At 36.9% G+C, this 16,215-nt stretch overlaps 1 protein-coding gene across 1 annotated transcript in view; it reads right to left on the bottom strand.

Moving 5' to 3' along the window:
* Positions 1-3,151: 3,151 nt before the first annotated feature.
* Positions 3,152-16,215, bottom strand: part of PKNH_1219200 (SICAvar, type I) — a gene marked incomplete at both ends in the record, with an annotated part of 21,676 nt that continues 8,612 nt past the window's right edge. Inside the window, 7 exons of the mRNA XM_039114061.1 lie at positions 3,152-3,550; positions 3,966-4,628; positions 4,772-5,452; positions 7,564-8,268; positions 8,724-9,392; positions 15,281-15,907; positions 16,077-16,174. Of these exons, the coding sequence (XP_038969811.1) occupies positions 3,152-3,550; positions 3,966-4,628; positions 4,772-5,452; positions 7,564-8,268; positions 8,724-9,392; positions 15,281-15,907; positions 16,077-16,174 (3,842 nt within the window). The remainder of the gene's footprint in view (positions 3,551-3,965; positions 4,629-4,771; positions 5,453-7,563; positions 8,269-8,723; positions 9,393-15,280; positions 15,908-16,076; positions 16,175-16,215) is intronic.

Genomic DNA, 16,215 nt, shown 5'->3' with positions numbered 1-16,215 from the left:
ATCCCCCTTTTTTCCTTTCCTTTTCTTTTCCTTCTACCCCCCCCCCTTCAAAGCAAATTAAACCCTAACCCCTGAACCCCTACTCTCTAATGCCCTGAAACCTTATGTCTATAACCTGGAATCTTACTCCTATACCCTGAACCCTAAACCCTAACCCCGGAACCTCACTCTCTATACCCTGAAACCTTATGTCTATAACCTGGAATCTGACTTCTAACACCTTACAACATTCACCTAAACCCTAAACCCTAAGCTCGGAACCCTAATCCATAAATCCAAAACCCTAAACCCTGAACTCTATGAACCCTGAACCCTAAACCCTAAAATCCCTGAAACCTTCCCCCCCCTTTTTACCTTAAACATGAATAATAAATATGAATAATAATTTGGTGTGGTGGCAAAATAATATATAATATATATATACATATATATATACGTTTTAGCCCACACAAAAATTTCCCCTATAGTTGTAAAAAATATTACAAAAAAAAATTTTTTTGTTATTCATACCTGGTGTTGATCATTGGTTTGATACCATAAGAATAGGTATGCAAAGATTAATGTAGATATTTTTATAAAAGAAAAAGGTGCCATTTTTTTTTTTTCTCCACTGTGTTGGTCTTGCTTTTTGTACTATATATTTGGTTTGTTTTGCTTTTATATACTGTATATTTGGTTTTGCTATATATTTGGTTTGTTTTGCTTCAATTTAACATGTGAATATTCTATTTGTCCCTCGCTATATAAATTTATATTAGAAAGAATATCTTTATTAGAAATAAATATCTTTATTAGAAAGAATATCTTTATTAGAAATAAATATCTTTATTAGAAATAAATATCTTTATTAGAAAAAAATATCTTCATTAGAAATAAATATCTTTATTAGAAATAAATATCTTTATTAGAAAGAATATCTTTATTAGAAAGAATATATTTATAATAGAAAGAATATCTTTATTAGAAATAAATATATTTATTAGAAAGAATATCTTTATTAGAAAAAATATCTTTATTAGAAATAAATATCTTTATTAAAAAGAATATCTTTATTAGAAATAAATATCTTTATTAGAAAGAATATCTTCATTAGAAAGAATATCTTTCTTAGAAATAAATATCTTTATTAGGAAGAATATCTTTATTAGAAAGAATATTTTTATATTAGGAAGAATATCTTTATTAGAAAGAATATCTTTATTAGAAAGAATATCTTTATTAGAAAGAATATCTTTATTAGAAAGAATATCTTTATTAGAAAGAATATCTTTATTAGAAAGAGTAGGTTTAAAGATCAAAAAAAAAATAAAGAAAGAAAGAAAGAAAAAAAAAAGAACATCCACCACATTCTAAAAAAGAAGAACATCTCCCTACATTTCCAACTATTATACAATTCATTCCCCATACTAATTAAAACATTCCAACATAAGGAAAAAACATTTCCTTCTTTAGAAGGAAATAATAAAAAAATATATACATAAAAGAAAAAGAAAAAAAAAAAAAGGAAAATAGATAAAAAAAAAAAAAAAAGAAAAAAAGAGAAAATAAGAAATTGAAAAAAAATAAAAAAAAGAGTGAAAAAAAAAAGCAAGGAGAGAAAAAAAAAATAAATGTACGCAAATCTCCTCCATAATACAATTTTCCACTTGCATTTCTTTTTTTTTCTTCCATTTCCTTTTTTCTTCTTTTCCTTTCATCTTCTCCTGTTATTCCTACTCACACTTCTTCTTTCTTTTTCATTCCTTCCCTTATGTTTTTCTCCCGTTTGTTCGTCCTCCTTTATGCTTATTTTAATTCTCCTCAAATAACATTTTCCTCCTTTATGCATTCATTACCATTTTCGTAGTTTCCTCCATTTTCATCCATCCTTAGATATACCTGTACATTTCTCTCGTATAGAACATTCATAGAATCCTAAAATCCTCAAACCTAAACCCTAAACCTATACTCTACCAACATTAAACTTAAATCCCGATCCTACTATTACCATAACTCCAAACCCTGATCTTACATTCACCTTAAGGCACAACCCACCTTAATCCTTAACCCGGAACCCACTTTTATCCTTAACCCTGAACCCACTTTTATCCTTAACCCGGAACCCACTTTTATCCTTAACCCGGAACCCACTTTTACCCTTAACCCGGAACCTACTTTTACCCTTAACCCGGAACCCCTTTTACTTTTAACCCGGAACCCACTTTTACCTTTAACCCGGAACCCACTTTTATCCTTAACCCGGAACCCACTTTTATCCTTAACCCGGAACCCACTTTACCCTTAACCCGGAACCCATTTTGATCCTTAACCCAGAACCCACTTTTACCTTTAACCCGGACCCAACTTTACTTTAAACCCGGAACCAACCATACTTCTAACCCGGGACGTTGAACCCAGCCATTTCCGCATATTCCCGTTATTCTGTATAAATTTTTGGTGTAAAGTGTATGTATACTTCGATAAAGTTGTTTGTGCCAACACGTATGTATACACAATTTTTCCTTGTGTCGGATAAGTGTCTGTTATTCCTGTATATTTTGCGACCTTTTGCAACTGTAATATATTTCATCGTCCACCGTCCTTTTTTTTTTTTTTTTTTTTTTTTTTGTGTGTTCGCGGACCGGACACATCACAATATGAGCGCGCGCTTATCTTCCTGTTTTTCGCAAAAAAAAAAAAAAGAAAGAAGAAAAAATATATTTTTCGCAAGCGGAAAAAAAAAAAAGAAAGAAAAAATATTTTTCGCATGCGGAAAAAAAAAAAAGAATGTGCGTTCTTAAAAAAAAAGAATATATTTTTTTTTTTTTCTATGAACAAAAGGGTGTCTTTTCACCAAAAAAAAAAAAAAGAAAAATTTTTTGCAAACAAAATAAGAAATAAATGTGGAAAAAAAAAATCTTTCTTTTTTTTTTCTTCAAGAACAAATAAAAAATAAAAAGGGAAAAAAAAAAGGACAAAAGGTGTGAGAACAATATCCTTCATCTTAAACAATAAACCCTAAACTGTAAACTCTAAACTCTGAACCCTAAGCTGTGAACCCTAAACTGTGAACCCTAAATTGTGAACCCTAAACTGTGAATCCTAAACTGTGAACTCTAAACTGTGAATCCTAAACTGTGAACTCTAAACTGTAAACCCTAAACTGTGAACCCTAAACCATAAACACGGAACCCAAACTTGGAACACGTTCCATAGGAACACTTTCCATAAGAACTTCTTCCTTAGGAACCTGTTCTTCTTCCATTAATTCGGATCCCATGAATTCTTGAACCAAAAGTTCCAGAAAATCCTTCTGGTTCAATTGTGTGTCCCCTTTTTGACATTCGTCCAACACTTCAAAATGAATTTCAATAATCGTGCGACGATTCACGCGACCAGAACGTTTCGTTCTCGTTGGAGCAGAACGAGGTTTTCGTTCCTTCACTAATCGATATTCATGTGAACTATCTTGTTGCACATGATCGAAGACTTGTTCCTGTACTGATGGACCAGGAATTTCAGCAGGAGATCTTCTGAAACGTTGTCCTCCTTTACCAAGAGGACCAAAATACTACAAAAAAAAAAAAAAAAAAAAAAAAATGAGAGGATATTTTTGTTAAGAAGAATGTGAAATGTTCTTTTTACACATTTATTTTATTTTATTTAAACCATTAAAAAAAAATTTTTTTTTCCTTTTAATAATTAATTTTGTCCATTAAAATTTTTTTTTTTTTTTTTTTATTAATTTTTTCCATTAAAAATTTTTTTTCCTTTTAACCATTAAAAAAAATTTTTTTTTCCTTTTAATAATTAATTTTGTCCATTAAATTTTTTTTTTTTTTTTTTTTATTAATTTTTTCCATTAATTTTTTTTTTTTTTTAACCATTAAAAAAAAATTTTTTTCCTTTTAACAATTAATTTTGTCCATTAAAATATATATATATATATATATATTTTTTTTTATTCTTTTTTTTATTAATCTTACCTTCCAAAGGTAATAAGCCATAGCAGAAAGACCAATAGAGACAGGAGCCAAAGGAACAAAAGGGGTAAGGAGATCCGTAAGAAGGATGGGACAGACTGTATTCTCTAATGTTTTTTCCATTTGGTTTTGCTTCGATTCGCCTTCGAACAGATCTTTAGCTTTATTTCCTACATCGTCATCGCCAATTTTGCAATTATCATAACCTTCATTTAGTTTGCATTGAAAACAAGAAATACCATCAGTACCATTGTTGCATTCAGTTAATACATTCTTCATAATGTCACCACTCTTATCAAAAGCGTGATTTATGCCCTTATCTATGTCACAAAGAGGATGTACCCAACTCTGTCCTTTTTTTTTCGTTTCTGCCATTTTTTGCAATTGTTTTGCATACTCCTTAAGAAATAAACAACCCATCGTTTGTTCAAACGATGGGCCCTTAAACTGGCCCGTCTGGTGGTCATTACCATGGGTATAAATGTGCTTTAACCCTGAAGCAAAAAGCAAACAAGCTGCTTTATTTGTGTGTTTTCCTTTATGGCCAAATTTACTCCATTTAACTTCATCATTGCAATATTCGATAGCGTCCGACTGATTATGCGATTTTTCCATATAATTTAGAAGGTCCGTTAATACCCTTTCAATTTCAGACTTCATTTCACCCTAAACATAGAACAAAAGAAGAAAACCAAAAAAAAATATATATGTATATGTATACACATATGTGTATACATATACATATATACATACATATAAATACATATACATATACATATATATATGTATACGTAGTTGTCCATTCTTACCCAAGATGGTCTTGTTCCATTTGGAAATGTTTTTCCTTTGATCTTCTTTGCGTAGTGTTGTTTGATTGCGCATTGGACTTGAGTACAGAAAGTGTCCTTACTATTTATTTTGTCTAGTGTTTGTTCCATGGTAGGAGTGTTAGATTTGGGTTGGGAGTTGATTTGGTCTTCCTTGTCGAGGAGATTGTCCATATTGTCCTTTACTTTGTCAGTGGCTTTGCTTCCAATTTGGCAATTGTGAAATTTATCTTCTCTATTGCAAATAAAACAAGAATTAGGACCATTAACAGCTGAGCATTGGGAAGGTGTTCCATTCCTCATAGTGGCATTATATTGTTCAAAAGCGTATTTTATTGCCTGTTCCAATTTAGTTCCATCGAGAGGACATTGTTCTGTTGATTTGTTTGTTAATTGATCAGCATAAAGATTAAGTGCTGCGCACATCATAGTTCTTTTAAGTGGTACAGTATCCTTTTGTTGGTCGTCATTAATTTGAGAAATGTATTTTAAACCTGAAGCAAAAAGCTTACAAGCTTTTTGCTTTGCAGTTATTTCTCCTTTTGTGTCGTTATTCCATTTTGGATCGTTGCAGTGTGTGGAAAAGGAATCCCAATTCCCATGATTCGTAATATGTCCTATAAGTTTCGTTAATTCATCCTTAACGACATCATTTATTTCTTCCTAAACATAGAACAAAAGAAAGAAAGAAATAAAAAAAAATATATGTATATGTATACACATATGTATACACATATGTGTATACATATATATATACATATATACATATACATATATACATATATACATATATATATATATGCATATACATATATATGCATATACATATAAACATATGTATATGGATGTATTAATAATTCTTCCTTTTTTACACAATCGTTATTTTTTATTTTTTTTTTTTTTTTCTCTCTGTGTTTGTAGTATGTTGGTTGTGTTAGTATGTTGTTTGTGTTAGTATGTTTGGTTATGTTAGTATGTTGTGGTTGTGTCAGTATGTTGGTTATGTTAGTATGTTGGTTGTGTTAGTATGTTGGTTATGTTAGTATGTTGGTTATGTTAGTATGTTGTGTTGTGTTGGTTATGTTAGTAGGTTGGTTATGTTAGTATGTTGTGTTGTGTTAGTATGTTGTGTTGTGTTAGTATGTTGGTTATGTCAGTATGTTTGGTTGTGTCAGTATGTTGTGTTGTGTTAGTATGTTGTGTTGTGTTAGTATGTTGGTTATGTTAGTATGTTGGTTGTGGTGTGGTTGTGTTGTGGTTGCATGTTGGTTGTGTTGGTTGTGTTGGTTGTGTTGGTTGTGTTGGTTGTGTTGTGTTGTGTTAGTATGTTGTGTTGTGTTAGTATGTTGGTTATGTTAGTATGTTGTGTTGTGTCAGTATGTTGGTTGCTGGTAGGTTATGTAGTATCCCGTCCCGGTCTTCGAGGAGTTTTTCCTCTCCCCCCCTAAAGTAACTAAAGCTGACCCCTGAACCTTATTCCTAAACCCTGGAACGTTATTCCTAAACCCTGAAACCTTATTCCAATACCTTGAATCCTTATTCCAATACCCTGAAACCTTACTCATATACCCTAAAACCTTACTACTACACCCTCAAAGCCTTACTCCGATACCCCTACAACATCATTCAAACACCCCAACAACATCATTCCAACGCCACAACAACCTTCATTCCAACACCCCAACAACATCATTCCAACACCCCAACAACATCATTCCAACACCACAACAACACCCCTACAACACCCCTACAACACCCCTACAACACCCCTACAACACCCCTACAACACCCCTACAACACCCCTACAACACCCCTACAACACCCCTACAACACCCCTACAACACCCCTACAACACCCCTACAACACCCCTACAACACCCCTACAACACCCCTACAACACCCCTACAACACCCCTACAACACCCCTACAACACCCCTACAACACCCCTACAACACCCCTACAACACCCCTACAGCACCCCTACAACACCCCTACAACACCCCTACAACACCACAACAACATCATTCCAACACCACAACAACATCATTCCAACACCACAACAACATCATTCCAACACCACAACAACATCATTCCAACACCACAACAACATCATTCCAACACCACAACAACATCATTCCAACACCACAACAACATCATTCCAACACCACAACAACATCATTCCAACACCACAACAACATCATTCCAACACCACAACAACATCATTCCAACACCACAACAACATCATTCCAACACCACAACAACATCATTCCAACACCACAACAACATCATTCCAACACCACAACAACATCATTCCAACACCACAACAACATCATTCCAACACCACAACAACATCATTCCAACACCCCTACAACCTTATTCTAACACCCCAACAACCTTCATTTCTAAACCAGGTATATGAATTTCTTTCTCTGTTTTGTTCTTTTATTTCACTTTCTTTCTTTTCATCAAATTTTTATTATAAATACATACATATATATACATATATGCATACATATATATACATATATATATATATATACATATGGATATATACATATTTACATATATGCATATACATACATATATACACATATTCATATATGCACATATGTATATCTATATATATATATATATATAGATATATATATATGTACATATATATAAGTATATATATATATATATACGTCCATATACATATATACCTATGTATATGCATGTACATATATACATATATGTTTTTATATGTGTATATATGCAGTTGTCTATTGTCCCTTACCCACTTCACATCGGTGCTTTTTCCATTAGGGCTGTTTTTTTTGACGTAGTATTGTTTTGCTGCGCATTGCATTTTAGTACAGAAAGAGTTGGACATGTTAGTGATAGTGGATAAGGTATCCTTCACTTGGGGGATGGATTTGGATTTGTCGTTGAGGAATTTGTTTAATTCAGTTTTGACATTTTCTCTGTTGTCGTTAGAAGAGCAACTTGCACTTTGATTTTTTTCCACCAGAGCGTCTGCGACGCTCAGGTGACAACCATTAAAATTTTCTTTCCTTTTGCATTCAAAACAATTATTACCACCAGAGGTCGGACACGGATAATTATTAATTTTATTCCAAACTTCAAACATTTTTTCTATTCTCTTCTCATCAATGGGACATTTATTCTTCGACTTTTCTCTTATTTGATCAGCGTACATGTTAAGAGCAATACAAGCAACTGCTCTATCAAGCAGTTGCTTGTCTTTATCATTAGGCGAGGTGATAGTACTACCACTAGCACCACTACCCTTAGGCTTAATGTTTTTAATGTAGTTTAGTCCCTCCGCGATATGAATACATGCCTTTCTTTCAACACTATGTGGATTTCCATCACCAAAGCCTTGGCATGTTACGTAATTAGTGTTGGTCTTCCCTTTAACCTCGATTTCTTTGAACATGTTCTCCAGTGTTGGTTTGACGCCTTCATTCCAAAATTCACACTGTAAAAAAAAAAAAAAAAATAGAAGGTAATATATATATGTAGTTGGTTCGTGCAGTATCCGGTTGGTGTGCTATCCGGTTACTATGTAGTATCCGGTCCCGGTCTTCGAGGAGATTTTCCCTTTCCCCTAAAGTAACTAAAGCTAACCCCGAAACCTTATTCTAACACCCTCAAACTTTATTCTAATACCCTTAAAACCCTATTCTAACACCCCTAGAACATTACTCTCAGCACCCCTAAAATCTTATTCTAACACCCTTACCACCATATTCTAGCACCCTGAACCCCATTCCCATACCCCTGAAACCTTATTCTAACACCCCATACAACCTTATTCTAACACCCATGCAACCTTTATTCCTAAACCCGGAATCAGAATAATTTTTTTTTTCTTTTTTTTTCTTTCTACCCCATCAATGTTATGGTGCTTGTGTTCGTTGTGGTAGTACTTACCCAGCTCTTCGTCGTTCCACTACTCGCTGCTTGCTTGTTGTTCTTTTGGTTGTAGAACCATTTGGGTGCGGCACATTTAATATAATCACATAACTTATCCATGTGATTTATTTTCTTTAGGTTGTCCTTTGCGGTGGTGTCAATTTTGTTTTTAACTTGGTCTAATTTGTTCTTTGCTGGCTCTTTGGAGTTGCCATTTGTGGTAATTTGGCAGTTGTCATAGTCCGTCTCTTTCCATTCACATTTAATGCACGAACCATTGTTCGTGCATGAAGCATTATTATCATCAAATGCCTTAAATGCCTTCACTATACCAGAATCAATGACACAGGTCGATTTTTCTTTCATTTTCTTTGCATAAGCGTGAAGTAATAAACAACCCACTGTTTGTCTTAACAGTGGGTTGTCCAAAAGTTTGCCGTTGGCTGACGGCGACGGCGACGGCGTCGCCATCGCCCCATTCGTCTTGTACAGTTCCTTTAGACCGGCATGCAAATAATTGCATGCCTTCTTTTCAGGGTCAGTGGCAGTTCTGCCACTAGTGCCACTGGCACCAGTGCCATCATCCATTGTTTTACATTTATCTTCGTCGCTCCTATTTGTCTTCATGGCTGTGGACAGTGTGTTCCATAAGTCGGCAACTTCGCCTTTATCTGTCCAGAACTCCTTCTATAAGTAGAATAAATATATATATATATATATATATGCATATGCATAAATGCATATGCATATATACATATACATATACATATGTATATGTACATACATATACATGTATGTATATGTACATACATATACATACATGTATATGTATAAGTATAAATTCTTTTTTTTTTTCTTTTTTCTCTTTTTTTTTTTTTTCCATCCTGTTTTCTGCCATCCGGTTAGTATGTAATATGCGGTTGGTGTGTAGTATCCGGTTGGTGTGTAGTATCCGGTTCCGGTCGGCGAGGAGTCTTTCCTTTCCCCCCCTAAAGCAGCTAAAGCTAACCCCTGAACCTTATTCCTAAACCCTGAAACCTTATTCTTATACCCTCGAACCTTATTCCGATACCCATAAAACTTTATTCTAACACCCTTACCACCTTATTCTAACACCCTTACCACCTTATTCTAACACCCTTACCACCTTATTCTAACACCCTTACCACCTTATTCTAACACCCCCAACAACATTATTCCAACACCCCTAAGACCCTATTCTGACACCCCTAAGACCCTATTCTGACACCCCTGCCACCTTATTTTAACGCCCTTACCACCTTATTCCGACACCCTTACCACCTTATTCTAACACCCTTACCACCCTATTCTAACACCCCTACAACTTTATTCTAATACCCCAACCACCTTATTCTAACACCATTACCACCTTATTCTAACACCTTTACCACCTTATTCTAACATCCTTACAACCTTATTCTAACACCCTTACCACCTTATTCCAACACCCCAACAACCATATTCGGACACCCCTACAACGTTATTGTAACACCCTTAACACCTTATTCTAACATCCTTACCACCCTGTTCTAACACCCTTACCAACTTATTCTATCACTCTTACCACCTTATTCTAACACCCCTAAGACGTTCTTCCTACACCCCTAAAAGCTTAATTCCAACAACCCTACAACCTTACTCTTATACAATTAGAACCTTATTCGAACACCCCTACAACATCATTCCAACACCCCTAAGACCTTACCCGTATACCCTGAAACCTTCCTCCTAAAGCCGGAACCTTATTCTAATAACCTAAAACTCTTAGTCCTATACCCCAACAGCGTTATTCTGACAACCTACAACCTTATTCCAACACCCAGAATCTGACTACTGACACCCCTAAAACATTATTCTAATACCCTTACAACCTCATTCTAACACCTCAAAAACCTTATTCTAACACCCCAACAACCTTATTCTGACACCCCTAAGACCCTATTCTGACACCCCTAAGACCCTATTCTAATACCCCTAAGACCCTATTCCAACATCCCTAAGACCCTATTCTGACACCCCTAAGATCCTATTCTGACACCCTTACAACCTTACTCTAACATTCTCACCACCTTATTCTAACACCCTTACCACCTTATTCTGACACCCTTAACACCTTCACCCTTAACACCTTATTCCAACACCCTTACAACCTTTATTCTAACACCCTTACCACCTTATTCTAACACCCTTACCATCTCATTCTAATACCTGCACCACCTTATTCTAACACCCTTACCACCTTATTCTAACACCCTTACCTCCTTATTCTAGCACCCTGACCACCTTATTCTGACACCCCTAAGACCTTATTCTAACAACCTTACCACCTTATTCTAACACCCCCACAACCTTATTCCAACACCCTTACCACCTTATTCTGACACCCGTACCACCTCACTCCTGTACCCCTAAGACCTTATTCTAATACCCCTAAGACCTTATTCTAATACCCCTACAACCTTATTCTGACACCAATGCAACCTTATTCTGACACCCCTAAGACCCTATTCTGACACCCCTAAGACACTATTCTGACACCCTTACCACCTTATTCTAACACACTTACGACCTTATTCTAACACCATTACCACCTTATTATGGCACCCCTAAAACCCTATTCTGACAACCCTAAGACCCTATTCTGACACCCCTAAGACCCTATTCTGACACCCCTAAAAGCTTATTCTAACACCCCTGCAACCTTTATTCTGACACCCTTACCACCTTATTCTAATACCCCTACTACCTTATTCTAACACCCTTACTACCTTATTCTAACACCCTTACCACCTCATTCTAACCCCCCTACAACCATATTCTGACACCTCTAAGACCCTATTTTGACACCCCTAAGACCCTATTCTGACACCCCTAAGACCCTATTCTGACACCCCTAAGACCCTATTCTGACACCCTTACCACCTTATTCTAACAACCCTACCACCTTATTCTAACACCCTTACTACCTTATTCTAGCAAGCTTACCAACCTTATTCTGACACCCTTACCACCTTACTCTAACACCCTTACCACCTTATTCTAACACCCTTACCACCTTATTCTAACACCCCTACAACCTTATTCCATCACCCTAACAGCCTTATTCCAGTACCCATACAACCTTACTCCTATACCCCTACAACCTTACTCCTGCACCCCTACAACCTTATTCTGACACCTCAACAACCTCATTCAGACACCATTACAACCTTATTCTAACAACCCTAAAACCTTATTCTGACATCCTTCTAACCTTTTTCTAACACCCCTATAACCTTATTCTGATACCCTTACCACCGTATTCGAACACCCGTACCACCTTATTCTAAGACCCTTACCACCTTATACTAATACCCTTACCACCTTATACTAATACCCCTACAACCTTACTCCTATACCCTTAAAACCTCATTCCAATACTGTACAACCTTACTCCTATACCCTTACAACTTTATTTCTACACCCCTACATCCTTCATTCCAACACCCCTACCACCTTATTCCGACACCCCTAAGACCCTATTCTAATACCCCTAAGACCCTATTCTGACACCCCGAAGACCCTATTCTGACACCCCTAAGACCCTATTCTGACACCCCACCAACCTTATTCTAACACCCCAACAACCTTCTTCCTACACCCCTAAAACCTTTATTCTAACACCCCTAAAACCTTTATTCTAACACCCCTAAAAACTTATTGTAGTACCCCTAAGACCCTATATTGACACCCCTAAGACCCTATTCTGACACCCCCAAGACCCTATTCTGACACCCCTATGACCTTATTCTAACAACCTTACAACCTTATTCTAACACCCTTACCACCTTATTCTAACGCTCTTATCACCTTATTCTAACACCCTTACCACCTTATTCTAACACCCCAACAACATCATTCCAGCACCCCTACAACCTTTATTCTGACACCAATACAACCTTATTCTAATACCCCTACAACCTTATTCTGACACCTTTACCACCTTATTCTAACATCGCTGCAACCTTATTCTCACACCCCTACAACCTTATTCTAACACCCTTACCACCCTATTCTAACACCAATACAACGTTATTCTAACACCCTTAACACCTTATTCTAACACCCTTAACACCTTATTCTAATACCCCCACAAACTTCATCTTATACCCCATAAACCTCATTCTGACACCCCAACAACCTTATTCTAACACTCTTACCACCTTATTCTAACAACCTTACCACCTTATTCTAACACCCTTACCACCTTATTCTAACACCCCTAAAACCTTATTCTAACAAACTTACCACCTTATTCTAACACCTTTACCACCTTATTCTAACATCCAGACCACCTTATTCTAACACCCATACAACCTTATTCCCATACCCCTACAACGTTCATTCTAACACCCTCACCACCTTATTCTAACACCCTTACCACCTTATTCTAACACCCCTACAACCTTCATCCTAAACCAGGAATCTGAATTCTGACCCCCCCCACAACTTTATTCTAACACCCTTACCACCTTATTCTAATACCCCTACAACCTTATTCTAATACCCCTACAACCTTATTCTAATACACCTACAACCTTATTCTAATACCCCTACAACCTTATTCTAACGCCTTTACCACCTTATTCTAATATCCTTACCACCTTATTCTAACAACCTTACCACCTTATTCCTATACCCGTACTACCTTCAACTTATACCTTGTAACCTTCCTCCGAAGCCGCTACAATCTTACTCCTGTACCCTAAAACCTTATTCCTATACCCCTACAACCTTTATTCCTGAACCCTGATATCATACTCCTAAACACTGATGTGATGCTCATGAACCCTGGAACATTACTCCTAAACCCGGAACCCTACTCCTAAACCCGGGACCCTACTCCTAAACCCGGAACCCTACTCCTAAAACCGGAACCCTACTCCTAAACCCGGAACCCTACTCCTAAACCCGGAACCCTACTCCTAAATCCGGAACCCTACTCCTAAACCCGGAACCCTACTCCTAAGCCCGGAACCCTACTCCTAAACCCGGAACCCTACTCCTAAACCCGGAACCCTACTCCTAAAACCGGAACCCTACTCCTAAAACCGGAACCCTACTCCTAAACCCGGAACCCTACTCCTAAACCCGGAACCCTACTCCTAAACCCGGAACCCTACTCCTAAACCCGGAACCCTACTCCTAAATCCGGAATCTTGCTTCTGGCACCCCTACAACCTTATTCCTATACCCTTACCACCATATTACGACACCCCTACAACCTTATTCCAACAACCCTCGCAACTTATTCTAACACCCTTACAACCTTACTCCTATAACCCTGCAACCTTCATCCTATACCTTCTAACCTTATTCTAATACCCTGAACCTTATTCTGACACCCCAACAACCTTATTATAATACCCCTACTACCTTATTCTGACACCCCTAAGAACCTATTCTGACACCCCTAAAACCTTATTCTAATACCCTCACCACCTTATTCCAATACCCTTACCACCTTATTCTAACATCCTTACCACCTTATTATAATACCCTTACCACCTTATTCTAATACCTTCACAACCTTATTCTAACACCCTTACCACCTTATTCTAACACCCTTACCACCTTATTCCAACATCATTACCACCTTATCCTAACACCCTTAGCAACTTATTTTAGCACCCCTACAACCTTTATTCCAATACCTCCACAACCTTCATTCCTAAACCCGGAATCTGATTTTTTGCACCATACAACTTCATTCCTATACCCCTGCAACCTTATTCTAACACCCCTACAACCTTACTCCTGTACCCTGCAATCTTACACCTATACCCTACAACTGTACTCCTAAACCCGGAATCTGACTTCTGACACACTTATAACCTCATTCTAACACCCCAACAACCTTATTCTAATACCCCCCCAACCTTATTCCAGTACCCCAACAACCTTATTCTTATACCCCTAAAACCTCAATACAACACCCCTAAAAGCTTATTCCAATACCCTGATGAACTTATTCTAACACCCTTACCACCTTATTCTAACACCCTTACCACCTTATTCCAACACCCTTAACACCTTCTTCTAACACCCTTACCACCTTATTCTGACACCCTAACAACCTTATTCTAATACCCTTACCACCTTATTCTAACAACCCTAAGACCCTATTCTGACACCCCTACAACCTTATTCTAGCACCCTTAACACCTTATTCTAACACCCATACAACCTTATTCTAACACCCTTAACACCTTATTCTAACACCCATACAACCTTATTCTAACACCCTTACCACCTTATTCTAATACCCTTACCACCTTATTCTGACACCCTTACCACCTTATTCTGACACCTTTATCACCTCATTCTAACAACCCTACCACCTTATTACAACACCCTGACGACCTTATTCCTATACCCCTACAACCTTATTCCTATACCCCTACAACCTTATTCCTATATCCGGAATCTGAATAAATTTTTTTTTTTTTTTTTTTTTTTTTTTTAAATTCCTTCTTTTTATATTCCTCTTCTATAGCATTCTATATTATACTTACCGCATTGGTGCTGTTGGGTTGTCCTTTAAGTGCTTCCACTCGAGAGGATAAACACTGGAGACGATCACAGAGAGAGGGACCAGCATTTCCTGGTGTCTCAGTTATGTCCTTGAGGGCGTTATTGACTTCGCTTCCTTTCGTCTTGAGCAAGTTTTCCAAATTGGTCTTTACATTGGAATTGTTGCCAATGTTGCAACTGTCGTAGCTGTCGTCCAATTTGCAGAGGAAGCAGGGTTTACCATTATTGCAATGATCCTTTTTAATTTGGGATGCTGCACCAAAAGCGACCTTTATCCCTTCGTCTATGTTGCAGATATGACTTTCGTCTTTCATTTTTTGTACGATGGCTTTTAGCGCTAAACAGGAGACGAATTGTTTAAACTCTTGGTTATCATAGGGGGTTTTCTCAGAAATCGCATTATATGTATCGAGAATAGTTGAAATGCGATACAGCCCTCCTGCAACAAGTTCGCATGCAGTTTTGTTTGCGGAGCCATGGGCGTCGTTATCACTCCAGACTTGGCTATTAGTGTCCTGTTTGCAGTGGTGGGCAACTGAACTCCGATTTGCCTTCATGCCAGTTAGGAGTAACGACAATAGTCCTCCGAAATCAGTTTTCATGTTATCCTGAACATACAACGGAGGAATATACATACATATATGTATATACATACACATATACACGTACAGGTATATACGACGTACATATATACATACATATATATATATATACGTACATACGTATGTATGTATGAGTGCTCCATTGTAGTCTGTTGAGCCCGTTCGCTACACTTACCCAGGTACCTTGGTCTTTCGTGAGACTCCTATTCACTGCCCACTTCGGCGCAATACACTTAAGTTGCTGGCATAAGTCGTTCTCCTCACACGGTTTACCTATACAGAATTTTTTTTTTTTTTTTTTTTTTGGGGGAAGG

The sequence above is a fragment of the Plasmodium knowlesi genome (genome assembly GCF_000006355.2).
Source record: "Plasmodium knowlesi strain H genome assembly, chromosome: 12".
Taxonomy (NCBI): domain Eukaryota; phylum Apicomplexa; class Aconoidasida; order Haemosporida; family Plasmodiidae; genus Plasmodium; species Plasmodium knowlesi.
The sequence above is the reverse complement of the archived record's forward strand: the minus strand, read 5'-3'. Positions and strand labels throughout refer to the sequence as shown.